Source organism: Heterocephalus glaber, unplaced genomic scaffold (assembly GCF_053883595.1).
Source record: "Heterocephalus glaber isolate CG9 unplaced genomic scaffold, H.glaber_assembly_v1.0 deba00001553, whole genome shotgun sequence".
Taxonomy (NCBI): Eukaryota; Metazoa; Chordata; class Mammalia; order Rodentia; family Bathyergidae; genus Heterocephalus; species Heterocephalus glaber.
The window spans coordinates 33,939,085-33,958,390 of NW_028258344.1; the positions used below are offsets into that span (position 1 = coordinate 33,939,085).

At 37.7% G+C, this 19,306-nt stretch overlaps 1 protein-coding gene across 7 annotated transcripts in view; it reads left to right on the forward strand.

The window, feature by feature from the left end:
* The window catches only part of Necab1 (N-terminal EF-hand calcium binding protein 1), a 272,176-nt gene that overhangs the window by 218,989 nt on the left and 33,881 nt on the right, over window positions 1–19,306 (forward strand). For all 7 annotated transcript variants that reach the window (XM_087190575.1, XM_087190576.1, XM_087190573.1 and 4 more), the window contains one exon: window positions 16,055–16,176. In XM_087190575.1, coding sequence (XP_087046701.1) covers window positions 16,055–16,176 — 122 coding nt within the window. The remainder of the gene's footprint in view (window positions 1–16,054; window positions 16,177–19,306) is intronic.

Consider the following 19,306-nt stretch of genomic DNA (forward strand, 5'->3'; position numbering starts at 1 on the left):
AGAGGAGGTGAGCCATGTGGGTGCCAACACAACCCCCAACCCCATCAAAATGAGAAGACGTGTAAACAAGTCTCAAAACCAGACTTCCAGATCACTTACAGCAACCCCAAAGGGAAAGGAGATGGACACTCTGATACTCAACAACCTGGACTCCCTGAACTAGCAACAAAAGAGGATCTCGACAAAATGAAATAAAAAATAATTTCTCAGATAACAGCAGAGATCGAGCCCATAGTGCAAGACATGATTAATAAATCTAAGAGAGGACACAGACAAAAAAACAGAGGAGCTGAGGAGCATGATGGAATCTCAACATAGGAAACAAATGGAATCCATAAAACTGACACAAACAAGTTTCCAGGAGATAAAACTCCATTGAAAGTTTACACAGCAGAATGAACCAATGTAAGGACAGAATTTCAGATATAGAAGATAAGATTGCAATTAGTGAACAGGAAAAGAAAAATTGCTTCAAAATTGTAAGGGACCATGCAAAATCAATCCAACAGCTGCTAGATGATGCAAAGAAGAATAACATAAGACTGATTACAAAGAAACAGGAGAGAGTGCAGATAACATAAAAAAAACTCTTCACAGAAGTAATGGCAGAAAACTTCCCAATGGAGAAAAGAACTTGACATACAGATAAGTGAGGCATACAGGACTCCAAATAGCCTTGATCAAAAAAAAACTACACATAGGTATATAATTGTTAATATTCCAGAAACCCAGCAGGAGAACAAAGTTCTACAAGCAGTTAGAGAAAAGTAACAAATTACATGCAAAGGAAAGCTCATCAGAATCACAGCAAAATTCTCAACGCAAACTCTTAAGGCAAGAAGAGCTTGGAGTGATGTATTCCAAGCCCTAAAGGAAAACAGCCTCCAACGCAGATTGATGTACACTGAAAAACTATCTTTAAAAATTGATGGAGAATTAAGATACTTTCATGACAAAGAGCACCTTAGGAACTTCATGAATACCAAGCCAGCACTCCAAAAAACTTACATAATATCCTAGGAACAGACAATGAGGATCACAAACCCAGGAAGCACAGCAGAGTGAATCCGTCGGGCATGACAAGAAAGTAAATCAAAGGGGGAGAATCCAACAAAAAGAAGAGTCATCAACGATAAGTCAGTATATATCAGTTATAACCATCAATGTTAATGGTCTCAATTTACCAATCAAAAGAAATAAACTGGCAGAATGGGTCAAGAAGCAAAATCCAACAATATGCTGCATAAAAGAAACACACTTAATTCAAAAAGAAACTCATAGAATGAAAGTTAAATGGTGGAAAACAATACTCCATGCAACGGGAACCTGAAAAAATGCAGGAATAGATCAGCCTGCTGTAGACAGGCAGGTCTGTGGATGCTGTGCCAAGGTCACGAGTCACGCAGAACATGCCAAATCAGCCCACGCCCAGGCACCAATCCACTAGACAACTCCCCCACCCCGCCCCCCTGCTTCTCTGGCCTCTTCTCTGTACAGCCACCTGGTTCCACACTACAAAGATGCAGAGGACACCGGACCACCAGACCACTGAACTGGGTAAGTTGGAGTCATCTTCACCTCCCATCAGGACCAGGACTATCTTCAGGGGAAGGGCAGCTGGAACCAGCAATACAGCTCTGCAGAGTTCAACCCTACAGGAGGACAGGGAGCTCAACTTGGGACTTGCAGCCAGAAATCTGCCTGAATCTCAGGGGTCTGTGACTAGCTTGCTGAGACTCATTGACTTATATCTGCACACTGCTACCCACGTTGTCTATTGTGACAACAGAGACATACCCTGAAAGAGGCCCTTCATCTTCATTGTTATTTTTCATTCCCAAAATTAGTATTATTAGTTTGTTTTTTTCTCTTTTCTTTTCTTTTGCTCCTCTTACCTTTAATTATTTTCCTACCCTTTGCAAATATTTGTTTTTCTCTCCTTTTTTTCTTTTCTTCTTTCTTTTCTCTTTCCTTTCTCTCTCTCTTACATTCACTCTCTTGCTCTCCCACATTGTTCATCTTCCCTTTTTGTCCCTGTTTTGGTCCTCATTTAGAGTTCTTCTTTATTTTCCTATTATTCTCTTTTTCCTTCTCACCTGTATCCTCTGGCCACACAGCTAACCTTCCCCTATCCTTCTTCCCATCTGTCCCTCCCTCACCAACCCCTTCTAACACACCATCCCAAAGGGTAAAGTTGTTTTATTGAAGAGTTTATTCACAATATATTGGGTTGGTCCACGATCTTGATTTAATTCACACAGCTAAAGGTGATAGATTAATAACTACCACAAAATGTCATTTTCAAAGACGTACTTGATGTAATGGTGTTGCTGAATGTGTCACTTGGGCTAAGGTGTTGTTATTGATCTAGTCAATGAACCTTCCTAGTGTAAGGAAAATGAGATAGCCTTAGAGTCATTAGAAACTCAAAACTGAAAGACTAGCTATATCTGGAAGACACCCCTGAGAAGCAATCATTCCATAAGGGTTCTAATTACAAGCAACAAAGATACCTACAATAAGCAATTTCAAACTATCAACCCAGGAGTTAAACCAAGGACAGTACCAAAAAACAAAAATGAGAAGACATTTAAGCAAGGAACAAACTCAGACTTCCACCCCACCAAGGGTAAATCCTGGGGGAAATGAGATGGAAAAGTCCCATAACCAACCACCTGGATACCCTGAACTGATAGCACAGGAAGTAACAAAACGGATGAATGAGGCTCTAGGAAAACTCAAAGCACAGATAATCTCCCAGATATCTACAGAGATGGTGGGCAGAGTGAAAGACATGATTAGAGTATCTAGAACAGAAACAGATAAAAAAAAATAGATGAGCTCAGAAACATGCTGGAAGCCATGAATACCCAGCATAAGAAAGAAATGGAAACCATTATTGCCAAACATAAGAAAGAAATGGAATCCATGAAACAGATTCAAACAGATATTCAGGAGATCAAAAACTCCACTGAAAGTATCCACAGCAGATTAAGGAAATCTGAAGATAGAATATCAGATATAGAAGACAGGATCACAATTAGAGACCATGAAAATAGAGATTTCTTAAAAATAGTAAGGGACCACAAGAAATCAATCCAACAACTGCTAGACCATGCAAAGAGGAATAACATAAGACTGATAGGAGTCCACGAAAAAACAGGAGAAAGAACAGTTGGCATAATAAAACTGTTCACAGAAGTAATAGTGGAAAACTTCCCAGACAGAGGTAGAGAATTGGACATACAGATAAGTCAGGCATATAGAACTCCAACTAGCCATGATAAAAAAAATCTACATCTAGACATATAATAGTCAAGATCCCAGAAACCCAACAGAAAAACACAATCTTACAAGCAGTTAGAGAAAAGAAACAAATCACCTCCAAAGGAAAGCCCATCAGAATCACAGCAGACTTCTCAACACAAACCCTCAAATCAAGGAGAGCCTGGAGTGAAGTATTTCAAGCCCTAAAAGAAAATAACTTCCAATCTAGACTGTTGTATCCTGCAAAATTATCTTTCAAAATCGATGGGGAAATTAGATACTTCCATGACAAAGAACACATGAGAAATTTCATGAACACCAAACCAGCACTACAAGCAATTCTAAACAATATCCTAGAAAAAAGCAATGAAGGTCACAACTCCATGAAGCCCAACAGAGGTAAGCCACCAGGTAAGGTAAGACACTAAAGAGAAAGGGGGTAAAAAAGAAATAAAAAAGCCAACAAAAGTAAAACATCATGACAAGGATAAATCATTATCTATCAATTATAACCCTCAATGTTAATGGCCTCAAGTCACCAATCAAAAGAAATAGACTGGCAGAATGGATTAAAAAGGAAAATGCAACAATATGCTATATACAAGAAACACACCTAACTCAAAAAGAAACTCATAGACTAAAAGTAAAAGGATGGAAAACAGTTCTCCACGCCACAGGAACCCAGAAGAAACCAGGGGTAGCAATCTTATTTGCAGACAAAGTAGATTTCAAACCAAAACTAAGAGAGACAAAGATGGTCATTACATCCTTGTGAAGGGAACAATCCAAGAGGAAGAGATGACAATCCTAAATATATATGCACCAAATATGAATGTCCCCAACTATACAAAACAAATATTAATAGACACGAAAAACCAAATAAACACTAACAAAATTGTAGTGGGGGACCTCAATACCCCACTATCACAAATAGACAGATCATCTAGACAAAAAGTTAACAAGAAAATTCTAGAACTGAACCAAGCTATTGAACAAGTGGACTTAATAGATGTTTACAGAGTGTTCAACTCCACAAACTTGGAATACACATTCTTTTCCGCTCCACATGGGTCATTCTCCAGAATATACTATGTGCTAGCTCATAGGACATGTCTAAGTAAATGTAAAAGAATTGAAGTTACCCCCTGTATTTTATCAGAGCATAGTGCAATAAAATTGGAGATCAATAACATAAGAAACAGCAAAACCCCAACAAACATATGGAAACTGAATAACACCCTCTTGAACAACCAATGGGTCACAGAAGTAATTAAAGAAGAAATTAAATAGTTTCTACAAGTAAATGAAAATGCCAGTACAACATACAGGAATCTATGGTACACAATGAAAGCAGTTCTAAGTGGGAAATTCATAGCAGTGAATGCCCATATTAGGAAAACAGAGAAAACTCAGATAAATCACCTAATGCAAAACCTCAACCTCCTAGAAAAAGAAGAGCATAATGAATCCAAAGCTTGTACAAGAGAGGAAATTATAAAGATCAGAGCAGAAATAAATGCAATGGAGATTAAGAGAACAATACAAAAAAACTAATGAATCAAAGAGTTGGTTTTATGAAAGAATAAATAAAATCAATAAACCTTTAGCCAACCTTATCAAAAAAAGGAAAGAAAAGGCACAAATACATGCAATTAAGAATGAAAAATGTGAAGTCACAACAGATCCAATGCAAATCCAGAGGATCATCAATACCTACTTCAAGAACCTCTACTCCAATAAAATGGAAAACAGAAGAAATGGGCAGATTCTTAGATACAAACGAATTGCCAAAGTTAAATGAAGAAGATATAGAAATTCCAAACACCCCAATTACAATGAGTGAAATTGAAAATGTAATAAAATATTTATGAACAAAGAAAAGCCCAGGTCTGGATGGCTTCACTGCTGAATTCTACAAGACATTTAAAGAAGAACTATTGCCATTACTCTTTAAACTCATCAAGGAAATTGAAAGGGAAGCAATACTTCTAAATTCATTCCTGGAAGCAAGTGTTACTTTGATTCCAAAACCAGGGAAAGACCCAACCCAAAAAGAGAGCTACAGACCAATCTCCCTAATGAACATAGATGCAAAAATCCTCAACAAGATACTGGCAAACAGAATACAGAGGGTCATCAAGAAGATCATACATCCTGACCAAGTCAGATTTATCCCAGGGATGCAAGGATGGTTCAACATTCGTACATCAATAGAGGTAACACACCATATTAACAGAGTCAAGGACAAAAACCATATGATCATCTCAATAGATGCAGAAAAAGCATTCAACAAAATCCAGCACCCATTCATGATTAAAAACCCTACAGAAAATTGGAATAGATGGTCTTTATCTTAACCTGATTAAGACTATCTATGAAAAACGAACAGCCAACATCATACTAAATGGTCAAAAGCTGAAAACTTTCACACTAAAATCAGAAACAAGACAAGGATGCCCACTATCACCACTCCTGTTCAATATAGTTCTGGAAACATTAGCTACAGCAATTAGAAAAGAGAAAGAAATAAAAGGAATAAAGATAGGAAAAGAACAAGTTAAACTGTCATTATTTGCTGACAATATGATACTTTACATAGAAGACCCAAAAAACTCTGCCAGAAGACTTCTAGAATTAGTTGACAGATTCAGTAGAGTAGCTGGATACAAGGTCAACACTCAAAAAACAATAGCCTTCTTTTACACAAATAACAGACTCACTGAGAGAGAAATTAGGGAAAAAATTCCTTTTACAATAGCATCCAAAAAATTGAAATATCTAGGAATCAATCTAACAAAGGAAGCAAAAGACCTCTACACTGAAAACTACAGCACTCTGAAAAAAGAGATTGAATAGGATACAAGAAAAGAGAAAGACACCCCTCACTCCTGGATAGGAAGAACTAATATAGTGAAAATGGCCATGCTTCCAAAACTACTATATAGATTCAATGAATGCCAATTGAAATTCCAACAATATACTTCACAAAACTAGAGAAAACAATCCAAAAATTCTTTTGGAACCAGAAGAGACCTAGAATAGCAAAAGCAATTCTAACCAACAGAGATATGGCTGGGGGTATCACAATCCCCAACTTGAAACTATACTACAAAGCTACTGTGATAAAATCAGCATGGTACTGGCAAAGGAACACACCTGAGCATCAGTGGAATAGATTAGGAGATGCAGAAACAACTCCAGACATGCTCAGCCACCTCATCTTTGACAAAGGAGCCAACCACCATCATTGGAGAAAAGATAGCCTATTTAATAAATGGTGTTGGAAAAACTGGATTTCAACCTGTCAGAGATTAAAACTAGACCCATACCTATCACCATGCACTAAGCTAAGATCGACGTGGATTAAAGATCTAAATATTAAGACAGAAACACTAAACTTGCTGGAAGATAAGTTAGGTAGAACTCTTGAAGACATTGGCATAGGAAAAGACTTTATGAACAAAACCTCAGTAGCACGGGAACTAGCACAAAGAATCAACAACTGGGATCTCATCTTATTAAAAAGCTTCTGCACTGCAAAAGAAACAACCAACAGAGCTAACAGACAACCTGTAATTTGGAAAAAAACTTTTAGCAGCTGTACCTCAGACAAAGGACTACTATCTAGAATATATAAAGAATTGAAAAAATCAGAACCCCCAAATTCAAACACCCAATTCAAAAATGGGCATCTGAAATGAACAGATATTTCTCAGACAAAGAAGTAAAAGCAGCAAACAATTATATGAAAAAATGTTCAACATCACTCGTCATTGGAGAGATGCAGATGAAAACAACAGTGAGATTCCTTCTCACCCCCGAAAGAATGGCTGCTCTCAAGAAATCAACAAATGACAAATGCTGGTGGGGTTGTGGGGAGAAAGGAACCCTTCTCCATTGTTGGTGTGAGTGCAGACTGGTGCAACTACTGTGGAAGTCAGTATGGAGATACCTCAAAGAAGTAGGACAAGAGGTCCCATTTGACCCAGCTATTCCCCTGCTGGGTATCTTCCCAAAAGAATTCAAAGAATCATACCACAGTGATATATGTGCACCCATGTTCATAGCAGCACAGTTTGTAATAGCTAAAGCTTGGAAGCAGCCCAAGTGCCCATCAACTGGAAACTGGATAAAGAAAATGTGTTTTTTTTATAAAATGGAGTACTACTCAGCCATAAAGAATGAAAAACTAAAGTCATTTATAGCTAAATGCATGCATATCGAGGCCATACTCTTAAGTGAAATAAATAGGACACACATGTTTCAATACCTAATAGTTTCTCTAGTGTGAGAAACTGATAGTGTAAACAAGAGTTAAAATGATTAAAATGAATAATTGATAATTTGAATTAGGAAAAAAGGTCCAAAGATGAAGGAGTGAAGGGAGGGGAAGGGGAAAGGAAAAGAGGGGAAGGAAAAACTATGAGAAAAGAAAAAAATAGAAATGAAATCTATGTAAATAGGGAAGGGTGGAGGGGGTGAAGGGCGCACAAGTAATGGGGAAAAAAATAAGAACCAAGATGTATCATGTACAGGTACAAACACCCAATGATAAATGTAAATGAATTGTATACCTAAAATGTACCAATAAAAGAACAACAACAACAAAAAAAGCAAGAGTAACTATCCTCTTTGCAGATCAAGTGGATTTCAAACCAACACTAAGAGAGACAGAGAAGGACACTACATCCTTGTAAAGGGAACAATCCAACAAGAAGAGATGACAATAATAAATATCTGTGCACCAACACTAGTTCACCCAACTATATAAAACAAATACTAACAGACATGAAAAATCATGTATGCACTAATACAATTGTAGTGGGGGACCTCAACACCCCACTGTCACAAATAGATAGATCAACTAGACAAAAAATAAGTAATGAAATACTAGAACTCAATTGAACTCTTGAACAAATGAACTTAACAGATGTCTACAGAGTGTTCCACCCCACAAAATCAGGATACACATTCTTTTCAACTGCACACGTATCACTCTCCAAAATAGACCACATACTCCCTCATAGAATGTGTTTAAGTTCAAAGGAATTGAAGTTATACCCTGTATATTATCAGAACATAGTGCGATGAAATTGGAGATCAATAGCAAAAGAAACCACAAAACTTACATAAACACATGTAAATTGAACAACACACTTCTGAATAACTAATGGGTCACAGAGGAAATTAAAGAAGAAATCAGACAGTTCCTACAATTAAATGACAATGACAATACAACATGTCGGAATCTAGGGGACACAATGAAAGCAGTCTTACGAGGGAAATTCATAGCAGTGAAGACACATATTAGGAAAACAGAGTGAACCCAGTTAAACAACCCGATGCTGAACTTCAAGTTCTAGAAAAAGAAGAGCAGGAGAAACCCAAAGCTCATACAAGGGAGGAAATTATAAAGATCAGAGGAGAAATCAATTCAATGGAGTCTAAGAGAACGATGCAAAAAATTAATGAAGCCAAGAGTTGGTTCTTCGAAGGAATCAACAAAATTGACAAACCCTTAGCCAACCTTATCAGAAAAATTAAAGAAAAGGCCCAAATCCATGCAATTAGGAATGAAAAGGGTGAAATTACAACATACCCAGCAGAAATCCAGAGGATCATCAATACCTACTTTGAGAACCTATATGCCAGTAAGATGGAAAACACCAAAGAAACGGACAGATTCCTAAATATGTATGAATTACCAAAGTTGAATGAAGAAGTTCTAAAAATTCTAAACAACCCAATATCAACCAATGAAATTGAAAACATAAATAAAAACTTACCAACTAAGAAAAGCCCAGTCCTGATGGCTTCACTGCTGAAGGCTAAAAAACATTTAGAGAGGAACTGCTGCCACTACTGTTTAAACTCTTCAATGAAATTGAAAGGGAAGCAATATTCCCAAATTCATTCCTGGAAACAAGCATCACCTTGATCCCCAAAGCAGAGAAAGACTCAACCGAAAAAGAAAACTATAGGCCAATCTCACTAATGAACATGGATGCAAAAATCCTTAATAAGGTACTGGCAAATAAAATGCAGAAGATCATCAAGAAGATCATACACCCTGACCAAGTGGGATTCATCCCAGGGATGCAGGGATGGTTTAACATACGCAAATCAGTAAATGTAATACACTATATTAATAGAGCCAAGTACAAAAACCATATGATCATCTCAACAGATGCAGAAAAAGCATTTGACAAAATCCAACATGCATTTATGATAAAAACCCCACAAAAAATTGGAAAAGACAGTCTCTACTTCAATCTGATAAAAAGCTATCTATGAAAAACCAACAGTCAATATCATACTAAAGGGTCAAAAACTGAAATCCTTCGCACTAAAATCAGGAACAAGACAAGGATGTCCACTATCACCATTCTTGTTCAATATAGTCTTGGAAACATTAGCCACAGCAATTAAACAAGAGAAAGAAAAGGAATAAAGATAGAAAATGCAGAAGTCAAATTGTCATTGTTTGCAGATGGCATGATACTCTACATGGAAGACCCCAAGAACTCCACCAAAAGTCTTCTAGACTTAATAACCAAATTCAGTAGCTGGATACAAGGTCAACACATAAAAATCAATACATTTCCTCTACATGAACAATAGACTCACTGAGACAGAAATAGGGCAAACAATTCCTTTCACAATAGCATCCAAAAAACTGAAATACCTAGGACTCAACCTAATGAAAGAAATCAAAGACCTCTTCTGTGAAAACTATAGCACTCTGAAAAGAGAGATTGAATATGATATCAGAAAATGGAAAGACATCCCCTGCTCTTGGGTTGGAAGGATCAATATAGTGAAAATGGCCATACTTCTAAAACTGCTATATAGATTCAATGCAATTTCAATTGAAATCTTAGCAGCATACTTCACGGACCTTGAGAAAAGAATCCAAAACTTCATTTGGAACAAGAAGAGACCCAGAATAGCAAAAGCAATTCTAGGTAACAGAGACAGGCAGGGGGTATCACAACCCCCAACTTGAAACTCTACTACAAAGCTACTGTGATAGAAACATCATGGTACTGGCAAAGAAACAGAGCTGAAGATCAGTGGAACAGATGAGATGATGCCGAAACAACTCCAGACACACTCAGCCATCTCATCTTCAATAAAGGAGCCAAACACCCTCACTGGAGGAAAGATAGCCTCTTTAATAAATGGTGCTGGAAAAATTGGATTTCAACTTGCCAAAGATTAAAACTAGACCTATATCTCTCACATGCACTAAACTAAAATCGAAATGGATTAAAGATCTAAATATTAAAATAGAAACGCTGAATTGCCTGGAACAGAGGTTAGGTAGAACTCTCGAAGACATTGGTGTAGGAAAAGATTTTATGAACAAAACCTCAGTTGCCCGTGAACTAGCACAAACAATCAACAAGTGTGATCTCTTCTTATTAAAAAGCTTCTGCACAGCAAGAGAAACCACCAACAGTGCAAAGAGACAACCCACAATGTGGGAAAAAATCTTCACCTGCTGTTCCTCAGACAAAGGTCTTCTATCTCGAATCTATAAAGAACTTAAAAAGATCAGACCTCCCAAATTTAAAGACCCAATCTGAAAATGGGCATCTGAAATGAACAGACATTTCTCAGACAAAGAAGTAAGTAGAAGTAGCAAATAAACATATGAAAAAGTGTTCAACATCACTGATCATTCAAGAGATGCAAATAAAAACATTGCTGAGATTCCATCTCACCCCAGAAAGAATGGCTGCTATCATGAAATCAACCAATAACAAATGCTGGTGGGGCTGTGGGGAAAGAGGAACCCTGCTCCACTGCTGGTGGGAGTGTCGAGTGATTCAACCACTGTGGAAATCAGTATGGAGATACCTCAAAGAACTAGAACTGGAAGTTCCATTTGACCCAGCTGTTCTCCGGCTGTGTATCTTCCCCAAAGAATTAAAAGAATCATACCAATGATATATGTGAACCCATGTTCACATCAGCAAAATTCGTGATAGCTAAAACTTGGAACCAGCCCAAATGCCCATCATCTGGAGACTGGATAAAGAAAATGTGGGTTTTTTATAAAATAGAGTACTACTCAGCCATAAAAAATGAGAAATTAGCGACATTTATAGTTAAATGGATGTACATTGAGGTGACACTCTTAAGTGAAATAAATAGGACACACATGAGTAATACCAAATAGTTTCTCTAATGTGAGAAACTGAAAGTGTAAATAAGCACTAAAAGGTATAATAGATCATGTGAAATAGGAAGAAAAGGGGCAAAGGGGAAGGGGAAGTTGGAGGGGTAGGGGAAAGGAATGAAGGGAATGGAATTAATATGAGAAAATGAAAAAATGGAAACAAAGTCTATGTAAATGGGGAGGGACCGAGGGGTTGAAGGGAGGGCAGGGGAAGGGCGAAAAATAAGAACCAAGAGAGATTATTTAAAGGTGCAAATATCCAATAATGAATGTCATTATATTGTATACCTAAATTGTACCAATAAAATAAATTTTTTTTAAAAAGTGATCACCACCGAGTTCTAACAAAAAGCTTCTAATTGCAGAATATAAAGAATTTGTGCAGCTAATGAACACCAGGATCCACCCTTCAGTGAATCTGCACACCATTCTTCACATTATAAACTTTCTATTTTCACTGTTAGGTGATTCCATATTAAATGACAAAGTGTAACAGTTTTTAAAAAGGAACAACCCAACTCCTTAGCTTTGAGCAGAAGATAACGCAATGTGTTGAAGCAGAATGAAATTGATCTTATGTTCCTGATGAGAAAATGATAGCTCTTTTGTTTAGATTTTTCTGGAAATACGAGTTCTCCTTTCTTAGACTCAATCATTTGCCACCTGAGAAGAGGTTTTGAAAAACCCTCTGAGCTCCATTTCCCCTGTGCTTTGGGTTTTCTTCTATAGTTATCTCCTGCAAACTTATGCTGTGCATTCACAACCATACAGTGAATGTTTAATGAACAACTGTTCTTTGTGTTAGGCCACAGACCATCTTTGAACTTGTGATTGCTGCCAAGAGCTGCATAGCAGCTGGATTGGATGAGAAAGAACATAAAAATATAGACTTTAAGAAAACTATAGAAAAAAAAGTAGAAAGCACGAAGCTTAATGAACATTTTACATCTAGATTTCTAATTCAAATAGTGCTTGAAATAACGGGAACTATTGCAAGTCTGACATCCATGTGGAGAGTATTACTGTAAGGTATTTAAAGAAAACATCCAGAGATGCCCAAATCTGTGATTCTTCTTCCTGGAGGCAAATAAGCAAGCAATTAGGAAAGAAAGGTACCACTGTAGATTTGTGCCCAGAACATGCAGTGTGAAGTGTCTTGTGAACCAGATGGAAGTGCATAAGTTATCCCAACCTAATGGCACTTTGTCACTTTTCCCATGGCCACACTTCCCTATGGGCTGGCCACAAAAACCAAAACAAGGAGAGCACCACGGACTGCACTTGTGAAGAACTGACAGTGAGAAAAGCCATGGTATCAATCAAGAGACCAGTGATAAAGTATTGTGGAGAGATAAGACTTGAACTGGACCTTTTGCATGAATTCAAACATCCATGTGCTATTCTCTCTGAAGGGATCATCTTATCATCTCTCACCCAGCCCGCCTTATCCATAACTTAGCTGGTTAACTCCTGCTTTGGCCACTGACCACTGCTTTCTCTGGGAAGACTTCGTTTCTCTTAAAATAGATTTCACCCTCCTACTTCACCACCAGGTGCTCCCAATGCATTCTGTTCATACATACATGCCTGTCTCAGCCAATGAATTATTCATCTTCGGTATTAGGCTGAGTTTCTTGATACAGGGACTTTGCATTGTTTCCCTCTACTTGGCACAACTTCTTTTTTTGTTGGTATGGCAGATTGAACTCAGGTTCTTGCACTTGCGCAGCAGGCAGCGAAACCACTGAGCTAAATCCCTGGCCCTGCACAACTTCATTTTAATTATGTGAAACTGGATGAATGAAAGGTAACCCAGGTAAAGGAAACCTTCCCTCCAGAGGTGTAGTGGGTGAGGACCTGGACAGGGTAAAGACCAATCTAATTGGCATGCGGGGTTTAGAAAAACCTTAAAAGCTAAACATATACATTCACACTGAATTCTGTCATATTCTGTCATGCTATTGGTGGTTGTAAACAGAAGAGCAATATAATGAAACAAAGGTTTAAGGAAAACTGGACTAACAATGAATGGAGGAACAGGAGAGCAGGCTCACTGAGACAAATCAGTGTATCCAAAAAAAATCTCTCCAGGCATTTATATTATAAAGGAAGTCTGGATGACTGACTTCCTTTCAAGAGTAGAAACCTGTAAGTTTCATTAAAATTCCCACAGTTGTAGTAATTTGCTTCCCCTTCAGAATTGACATTACTTTGGGATTTAATATTTGTGAAACCTAGGGATACAAAGACTCATTAGGATATAGCAAATTTAGACAAGTCAGATATTTTGTCTGTCAGCCCCAGAGCAGAATCACATGGTATCATTCGTCCTGCAGTAATGAGTTAGACATGCTTTGTTGGGCAAAATGTCTAAGTCTATTCATGTGAAAATGGCAATTTCAGAGAGAAGGGATGCATACAGCTGGGATGTCACCGAGGTGAGATTTACAAATGGCATTCTATAACAATTTCTGTATCTGCCCTGGCAAATTGACTAAGTGGGAGCCATTTTAATCCCATATCTGTTGGAAGTACCTAATAGCCAATGACAAGAATAATCATTATGTGGTACTGGAGTTTCCCTCTAGAGGATTCATGTCTTCTTACATAATCCCCTCTTCCTTAAAAACTAGATTTCTGGGAGCATGGTTTAGTTATATGTGGATTTCTATTTTATAATGGAATCCACAAGTTTGGTCTGTTTTCCAAGGTTCTTTTATATCCAGGGATATGAATGATTCCTTCTGGACTTGAAAGTTATTTTTCTCTTTTTGATAGTTTTCTATGACCACTTGAAGGAAAGGCTTTAATTTCAGCAACAAGTGATTATAAAAACTTGATACAGCTGATATTCCTGGAGCTTGAACATAGAGAAATACTGCTCTAATCACCAACACCTGTAACCACCAATGCTGCTGGGAAGCTGGATTTTTTAGGCCATAGGAAAATCCATAGGAATATTTAAAGATTGGAAATTAAATATATATGATTTATTTTGCTTCCTCCCTAAAGCTTTCAAAAATGGAATTAAATCTTCATGGAAAAAAGGAAGCACTGACTCACAAAATTAAGGACAGATGAGCCAAAAGAGCAGAAACTTCTTGAAACCCAGAAGGAAGATGAGTGTAGTGGAAACAAGCTGAAAACTGAAACTTAATCAGGTAGTATAAGAACCAAGATGCAAAGCAATTGGTATCACAGAATCTCAGAAAAGCTCAGGAATTGGCTGTACCATGTGAGAATGATGGCAAGGGACAGGAGGACTCAGAATGCTGAAAGCTCCATCTAGTGCTATATTGTGACTGTCCCTTCCCAATCCAAAGAACCCTAGTGGAGTGCTCTCTGGAAAAAGGAAGAAAACATCAACTTTGCACAAATGGGGACCTGGGAACAATGCTAAAAAATGAGGCATCAATTGAAGGTCTCTATACTGAACAGTAGGTCTGAAATCCCCTTTGCACTCTCTGCTTTTAGATCTTTGACAGCTTCATATCCTCCAATTAGGAGCTGCTTCTATGAAGGATCTGATTAGTCCAAGAGAGGAGATGAGCTGGATGGTGCCTGTGATCAGGGGCCTCAATAGATCCAGCCCGCCCAGCCCACAGTAGAGGCTGTGAGTTGGCAATCCTACCAGCCACAGGGAGGTCTCAGTCAGCCTTGTACCTCTTCACTCTGAAATGTGTGTGGGGGGGGGGGGCTGGAACCTGAAAGAACAAATCAAAGAAAATAAACAGAAGAAACAGAAATAATCCAAACAGCAAAAAAAAAATGTTTCAAAGAAAAACATCAATACCTTTAAAAAGCTAAGAGAAGAAGCTATATTTGTGGACTAAGGGTAGGATGCTGTTAAGCAAAAGAATATTCAGGGGACAAAAAAGAACTCTTGGAAATTGTAACTGCAAAAAAAAAAATTCTCTGAGAAAGATTTCAGTGTAAAAACATGATGAAATCTCCACAAAGCAATGAAAAACAGAACAGAATAAGAAAATTAGAGGGACAATCCAGGATGTCTAATAATTTGTAAAGTAGAATTTCCAGAAAAAGAACAAAGGAGATAAACCATCAAAAGAATGATTCAAGAAAAATTTTCAGAAACAGGACATGAGTTTCCAGTTTGGTAGAACAGACCGAGAAGCCATTATAATGAATAACAAAAGTCTAACACTTACACTGTCATCTGGGCACAGGAGGAGGGTGTTGCAATAAGATGCATGGAATCATTTGACTTTAAAATCTATGGTTGTATAGCTTTGATCAAAAAATTAAGTTAAAAATGCATTAAGTTAAAATGAATTAAGCAAAAAACAATAATGACATATACACAAATATTTCTTCCATTAATGGTGTACCTAATGAAGGAAAGAAGTTTTTCTTAAATCTTAAGGCACAATTTTTACTTAGACTTCTAATTTTTAGAATAAGGGAGGTCCTGGATTCTCTTTTTCAGGTTCACATATAATCGAACCAAATTACCCTGGATCTCTTGGGCATGTTGCAAGCAGTACTTCTCAGGAGTTTTCACTTCCTGGAAACCTTTGTGCCTGACGCTTAGAGAGGCAGGAATAAAGGGTGGACACTGAGGTTCACCACTCTCTGTTCCAGGCAGGGCCCGTCCAAGCCAGAAGTCCTGTCCATCCAGTGGCCCGGAAAGCGATCCAGCCGCCGTGTGCAGAGACACAACAGCTTCTCCCCCAACAGCCCGCAGTTTAACATCAGCACCCCAGGTAAGGTAGCCTTTGTTGGCTTTCTTCTTCATACTCCATATTATTTTCATTTTCCAATGGATTCTTTAACAAACAGCTGCTAATCAAGAGTAGAAATAGAGCGTTTTTCCTCTACTAAGTATGAAGCTGAAGAAATACGCCATGCAGGGCATTGTGAGAAGTGGGTGGTGATTTGAAACGCCCTCTCCAACACTTCCACACCTGTTTCCCGACAAATTCCATCAGCTGTGCATGGGAAGCACCCTCAGAGATAGTGAGCAGGGAGAAAGCGCCCCCTCCGGTGGCTAACACCCAAAAAGCTCGGTCTCCACACAGCTACCTTGACACGAAGAGTTGCAGGCTTCACTGTAGTAAACTCTAGATCTCCGATTCTCCCTAAGCACACTCTAAATTCACATTAGGGAAAGGATCCTTGTCTCTTACCGTGTTAAGATTACTCAAAGGTGATGGTGTTTTTGAGGTTTGTTATATAAGATCTGTTGGCTAACTCATACTACTAATTATTTAGTTATTGTACTTTCACTATATTATTTACAATTTTTAAATTGATCTAAAATATGCATGTGCTTGTTGCTAAATATGGGAGTGATTTTTTTATGGAACATCCATATACCCAAGCGCATGTATCACTTGAACATGTCATTTTAACAGAAATGAGTCTTCAAATAACTAACATTTCAGAAAGTAAAAGTACTAACTATATCCTATATTTACATTACTGTACACAAAAGATTCAAGGGTGTTTTCTTGAACATAGTCTTACTTTATCCCAACATCTTAAAAATTTCCCCATTCTGCTATGTCACAGCTAAAAAAAATCCAATGTGTACAGACTGTCTAGGATCATATGGATTACCAGTCCATTTTTATTGGGAAACAAACTTAAAATCTCAATGGTTAACAACTGCCAAGATCTGGTCTTCTCTTGTAAGTCTGTGATTGGCCATGATTCAGGCCATCTCAGCTTAATGTGGCTCCAGGCTGTAGGTTGAGCTTTGTTCTGCTTCTCATGAAGTCTCCTTCTGGGATGAGTGAAAACTGGAGCCTTTTCATTTCCTGGTGGGTGTCAGTAGCACATGCAGCCAGGCCAAAATTATACAAGCACATTTAAAACCACTGTGCTGTGCGCAATTTGTCTACTAACTTTCCATTGGCCAAATGAGTCATATTCTGAGCACAGTAACAACAGGAAGGAAAATGTACTCCACTTAGCATAACGGGAGGGACTGCAAAGTTTCCAGGCAAAGGGTGCATGCACAAAATTACTTATACAGCAGGAAGAAAGTGAGGAATTGGGAACAATAATGCAATCTACCACATGACTAGAAAATGGCAATGCTAGATTCTTGAGATTATTCTTCCCATTTGAATATCATATCCTTCCTAGGAACTTATAACAGCCACCTGAAATCTTTTTGGGAATAATCCAGACTGGAAATGAAAACGTAAACATAAATGTTGTTTGTATATTTCTATTTTCTTCACACAGTCTCTTTCCTCCTTCCAGTGTCTCTCTCTCTCTCTCTCTCTCTCTCTCTCTCTCTCTGCCCCCCCATCTCTCTTGTAGTCACTTTTTTGTGGCAGTGTTAATGTTCATTTTTACTTCCTAATTTATTTGGTGGAATTCTTCCCCCAAGAAGACATAGAAAAGTAAATTCTGATGTACAACACTACTCCTTTATAATTTAGCTATTGACTTTATTGCATTCAAAGCTAAAGCAACAATTTATATAGTCATAAATTCAATCACATCCCTGTTCTAAGAAATATTAAATAATATTACTTCAGCAAACACCAGTGGAAAGAGTTTGAGTAAGCTTCAGTAAGGGTACAACAGAATACCAATATGTTTGTGTAGGGGATCAGACCACAGCTGAAAAGCCCCAGCTTTGCATACTAACATTAACAACAAAATAACTGCAACAGAATTTATATGATGTTTAACCTGGTGCTAGATATACACACATACATATATAAATTACACATATAGTGTATACAAAACTTATACTTTACACATCACACACATGTGTGCTATGATTGAAAAATATGGTGAATGTCTAAACTTTTAAAAAATATATTATAGTTAAAAATACATTGTCATTTACCCTCCTCAAACTACTCCCCCTTACATCAAACACACTTATCCCATCATTCTTGCCACTTTCTGAAACAGTTCTGGAAGTCCTCTTTCATGAGTGTCTTTAGTTGTGCTGTCGTGGCTGCTTTGATGTCCTGAATGGATTCAAAACATTTACCTTTCATGATCATTTTGACTTTTGGGAAGAGCCAGAAGTTGCTGGGTGCCAGATCTGATGAATAAGGTAGATGCAGACACACGGTAATGTCTTCACAGGCCTGCCTTTCTGTTGGATGGCACTCAGCAGCAGCATTCACCATATTTTTTATGATACCTCATAAACACGCTCATGAAAAAGAACTTCTAAAGCTCCTTCAGAAAGTCACAAGAACAATGGGATAAGTGTTTTTGAAGTGAGAGGGAATATGGCAATGTGTCTTTTACTGTAATTTTTTTTAATCTAAGCATTCACTATATATTTTGATCACATCTCATAGATTTATATGTAAATATCATATATATGAATGTATAGAGTGACAGACTCAGCCATGACTGGAAAAGCCATCAGGCTAGTCCTTAGGAAGGGACACAGAGCTACCTTGCTCTTATGCTTCTTTTTGATTGTAGCAAATTACACCCTCTGAGGTTAGGGCTATGTTTTTATAGACTCCAGCCACTGCCCTTGAAGTGACTTTAGAATCATTGATTGATGCTTTCCTTTTTCAAAAGAAAACTAACTGCCTTATGGGTTAATACAAATGGCTCTGCGGGATCTGTTGTCTTGAATATCAAAGGCTGATATAATTAACATTAAAAAAGAGACCTGTGATAGACTATTAGAGAAGAGGAGAAGGTACGGAGGGGAAGCCAAGAGAAGAGTACTAGGTGCCTGGATAGGATCAAAATATGTACATGTATAAACATGTCACAGTGGAGCCCAATATTCTGTGCTATTGTTGCAGTAATAAAAAAATCAGCCCGAAAGAATGAAACCACTAAGGTGTATGGATCTCTGCTAATCAGTAATTTAGAAAGCACTCAGTGGAAGACATT